General features: G+C 38.3%; 1 protein-coding gene across 1 annotated transcript; it reads left to right on the forward strand.

Annotated features, from left to right (window-relative positions):
* On the forward strand, positions 421-4,204 carry LOC107622503 (probable mediator of RNA polymerase II transcription subunit 26c). Its single transcript, XM_016324427.2, has 9 exons — positions 421-1,620; positions 1,755-1,823; positions 1,896-1,978; positions 2,073-2,140; positions 2,247-2,296; positions 2,398-2,431; positions 2,534-2,664; positions 2,886-2,979; positions 3,087-4,204. The coding sequence occupies exons 1-9, from the start codon at positions 1,147-1,149 to the stop codon at positions 3,203-3,205; spliced, it is 1,122 nt and encodes a 373-aa protein (XP_016179913.1). The 5' UTR covers positions 421-1,146; the 3' UTR covers positions 3,206-4,204.

Genomic DNA, 4,629 nt, shown 5'->3' on the forward strand with positions numbered 1-4,629 from the left:
TAACGAACGAAATATAGTATTAGTATTTCATTGGTAGTGTAAATATTTTTAAAAAGATATATATGAATAAATAATCAATTTATTTTATTTATTTAAAAAATAATCAGAAAAACGGTAAAATACAAAATATAAATTTCTTTATCCATTCCCAATCCCACTTATAGAGATAGTGGATGGTCATTTGTTAATGAGCGGAGGTGGTGATTGGAGGAAGCAAGTCTTACGTGGCTCTATGTCACTGGCCAAATTTGCTACGCACCTATTCTGACCAAGCACTAGGCAACAAAACACACATCTAATATTCTTGCAATTATTATTGTGGCAACTGTAGAGTAGAGACCACGCGGAATATATGTAATTTTTTAAAGAAATAAAAAGGAAAGAAAATAAAGAGTTGAAGTTGAAGTTGAATCTGATGCGCGGAGTTTGAAGTCTAAAAAATACTCAAGAGTGCAGTGTAGTGTTTCCTCTCTCCTTCGTTTCGGTCCGTTCATCTCCCTTTGCGCAAATTGCATTGCCTTTGCCCACAGCAAAGCAAACAAATAGAAAAGTAGAAAACAGCTTCGCAACGCACCCAACGTATTACGTATTCGTATCTGTATTTGTATTCTTACTCTTCGCCACTTCACCTCCTTGGGCCCTTATGTACGTACATATATCTTGTTATTGTTTTGGAGGAAAAAAAAAATATCAAATTAAATAGCAAAAAATAGAGGGGTTTTTGTTTCCTGGAATATACTGGTTCCTCTTCTGTTCTGTATGCTAGATTGCTAGTGTGTGTGTTTGTGTTTGTTTATGTTACCCATTATCCTCTACTTGACCTTCCATCAATCGCAATTCAAAGTATTTCTACCAAACCTTTAACCCTTTCTTCACCGCTTTCCTCTGATCTCTCACCCTATCCCTCAGATCTATGCCGTTTTTGTTCCCTTGTCGTTTCGATCTATCTCATGACTTCTCTACGCACCCTACCCTATCGTTTTGTTGAAACAGAACCACCGTTTTTTCCTCAGATTCTCTTTCCGCCTTTGTTTCCGTTTTCTTCTCCTTCTCCTACCACTTGAACAACCTCTCCACTCTCTGATTGATTATCGGTTTCACGAATCTTCTTCTCTTTCGGTTCTGAGTAAACTATAGTTTCCGAATATGGATTTGGATGATTTCCGATCCATATTGGATACTGCCGGCGTTGACGTTTGGCTCTTCATCGACACCGCCATCACCGTCGCCTCCTTGGATTGCGGTGACGAGCTGAGGCGACGGAGGGATGGAATCATAGAACGAATCTTCGCTGCCACAACACCTCCTCTGCCGTGCCGGAACTGCGACGGCGATCGTAACCTGAGGTCCAATGGCCACCAAATCAAGAAACGCCTCAGCCCTAGCCCTAGCCCTCAGCGACAACACAGCCACCACCAGCAACGTCGTGGTGGCCGTGGTGCCGCCGCTGCAGTTTCTCCCTCAACGCCGCAGTCTCTCGGAGATGATGATGACAACGGCCACGCCGACGCCGACGCCGCCGAAGACGACCGTGAAGATTTGGATCCTTACGGCGGCTTGTTCGATGATGAGCAGAAGAAGATTCTAGAGATTAAAGAGCAGCTCGAAGAACCTGACCAGGTGCTGATTAATCAGTTCTTTTTTTCTTCAAATATTATTTTATGCCTTTTTCATGCTAGATGAGTTATAATTTCTATACATTTTTAGCTTATTTTGCCTTTTTCTTTTTCTGTTTTTACTTAAAATTATCTCAGTCTGAAGAATCGTTGGTGGAGCTGCTGCAAAATCTCGCAGACATGGATATTACATTCCAAGCGTTAAAGGTAACTTAGCTTTTTTTTTATTTTTGAATTAGTTTTATTTTCCTGTATAACGGTGTTTGGTTTTTCTTGCAGGAGACTGACATTGGGAGGCACGTGAATCGGTTGCGGAAGCATTCCTCCAATGACGTTCGCAGATTGGTGAAGCTACTTGTGAGGTTGTTAATTAAACACTACTTTTGTTTTTATTTTCAAAATTGAATTAATCTTATCATAATTGCAGTGGACTTGATTGAGCTGTTTTATTTGCAGGAAGTGGAAGGAAATTGTGGATGAGTGGGTGAGGTTGAATCAACCGGGTGGAGCAGCTTCTCTCATGGGTAAACCCAAACCTCAACTCAAATGTTTTGGGAGATTTTTCCTAGTTAAGGAATTAGAAATCCAAGTGTTTGATGATAATTGTTGGCGTTGCATTTACATTTGCAGCTGATGGGGACTCTCCACCGCTGAAAACCACCCAAAACGGGCATCATCAGGTCTTTCTTGGACCTTTTTTTTATGTCATGGTAAAGTTTAAGGCCCTGTTTGGCGTTATTAATATTCTATTTTGAAATTCCTTTTTATTTGTTTTTTGCAGATTCCTGATTTTGCATACTCGCCAAATCCACACAGTGAGTACTTGGGCATCTTATTCAAATCTTCTTTTTGTGTGTCTCTGTTGTTTTGGATTTTGGCGAACAATAATGCTTTTCTGCTTCTGTATGCTGACACAGATGGAAGTTCTGGGTCTGACCGTAACACCTCAGAGGCAGAACCAAAACCAAAAGTGATTCCCCGCAAAGAAGCTCCGCCAAAACCAACGCCGCCACCTTCAGTCCCTACTCCTTCCATCGCCTTCCAAAATGTACGGTTGTGATTATTATGTTTTTATAACCGTTTTGGAAGTGTCTTAACCCTCCAAATGTTGTTGCTAACATCACGGAGTATGAAAATAAAATTAAAAAAAAAAACGAAGAAAAGCAATGAATGTGGGGCGTAGGGGAAAAAGCATCATAGACATGGGGGTGTTATTATTAATCTGATAATCTCTTCCTCACACGTTGTTGCTTTGAATATTAATTGCAGAGACAGAGAGAACAAAGAGATAGAGATTTTGACGCGGAGAGGCTTGCTTCGGCAAGGAAGCGGCTTCAAGAGAACTACAAAGAGGCTGAAAATGGTGGAATTCTCGTTTCTATAGTTTCTTAAAAAATTTCTTACCATAGTACTAGTAGTACGTATATATACTGACGGGTGGTTTGGTGTGTTGTGTGGGGTTGTGTATAGCGAAAAAGCAAAGAACGATTCAGGTGATGGACATCCACGAGTTACCAAAGTCAAAACCCAAGAATGCCTTCTTTGGAAAGAACAAAGGCAGTGGCGGTTCTCAGGGAAGGCACTGGTGATGGTCATGGTGATTCCAATTACCATGTTCGATTCTTGGTACTAGCCAGCCATGTAACGTTTTAAGAAAAAGAAGGGGCTTGTGCCTTGTTGGGTGGGGTGATGCCGGATGAAAATTCCTAAACCCGCTTCACCCCTTGTGAATTTTTCATCCCCAAACCTATTATTTTTCTTGTGGTTTCTATTTACTTAATAATAACCAACGAAAAGAAAGAAAGGAAATTCCAAAATAATTTTTTTCCTGGAGAGGGAACTAACGAAACCAATTTTTTGAAGCGCACATGATTTTCTGAGCCAGGAATCAGGGTAGTATGGAACGGAAACGTTTTTGGGTCGGGGAGTAGGGGTTGTTTTTAATCATTCAAGTAATACATTTAATAACAAAACCATGGGAATTTTGGAGTGAAGTCTCAAGTATGTTGCGTTAATGAATAGTAGGCATCTGTTTTTGAAAGCATCAGCCAAGGACTCAAGAAGTGATGAACAGTTTTTACACGGGACCGGGTTGGGTAGGTGGGAGCCTAGTTGGTTCTGTAATTAATAAATGTGTTGAGATTATTAAGAGTGCATAGTTGACATATGCGCACGACGTGGCTCTTTTCTTTACGTCAAGCAACACATAACATGTCTTTTAGGATTCGGTTGTTCACATGAGCTGTGCTTGGATCTTCTGTGGTATTGGCCTGTCTGCTCCTGTTGTTTTGTTAAGTACGTCAAACCATGAAAAAGTCTTCCTCTTCGCTCCCAATGCTTTTCAAAAAAAGAAATTTAAGCCACCTAAAATGTCAGATTTTAAGAAAAACTCATAGCAGACTTTTCCTTCTGGCGGATTGAGTCGTTTCTAAACCAATCAGCTCACAATATTTTTAGGTTAACGTTTGTGTAGGGGAATTTAACGATTGCTCATAAAATTAAAACTCAAATTAGGGATAGCAATGAAAATAAAATCCGTAAGCGTAGGTATTCGTGAGGATATTCGGAGATGGGGATGAGAGTGGGGGCAAAAAATTAGTAAAAAGGTTACACAATAAAATTCAAATAGTAATATTTTTCATGATAAAGATATTAATGCTTAAAGATTAAAAAGTATTTTAAATAGGAATTGTCTAGTATGCATAATGTTTTTTTTTTGTTTTGTTTTAAAATTGTATCGTATATTTTAGTTATTTTTTGTGTACTTGACGTTTATTATTTTTTTTATATGACATAATTCAAAAATATTAAATTCATTTTCATCTTAATTATACTAGAATTAATGGTTTTTATTGAAATGAATAATTTTCGTGGGGTTTCTCTAGGACTATGGATTGGTTTAATAAAGTTTTTACTTATTGAAAATAGCTTATCAAAATTATCTAGTTTTTAATAAAAATTAAATTAAAATACTTTATATTCACGATGTTGAAAATTTTTAAATACAAAATTT

The sequence above is a fragment of the Arachis ipaensis genome, chromosome B10 (assembly GCF_000816755.2).
Source record: "Arachis ipaensis cultivar K30076 chromosome B10, Araip1.1, whole genome shotgun sequence".
NCBI classification, from domain to species: Eukaryota; Viridiplantae; Streptophyta; class Magnoliopsida; order Fabales; family Fabaceae; genus Arachis; species Arachis ipaensis.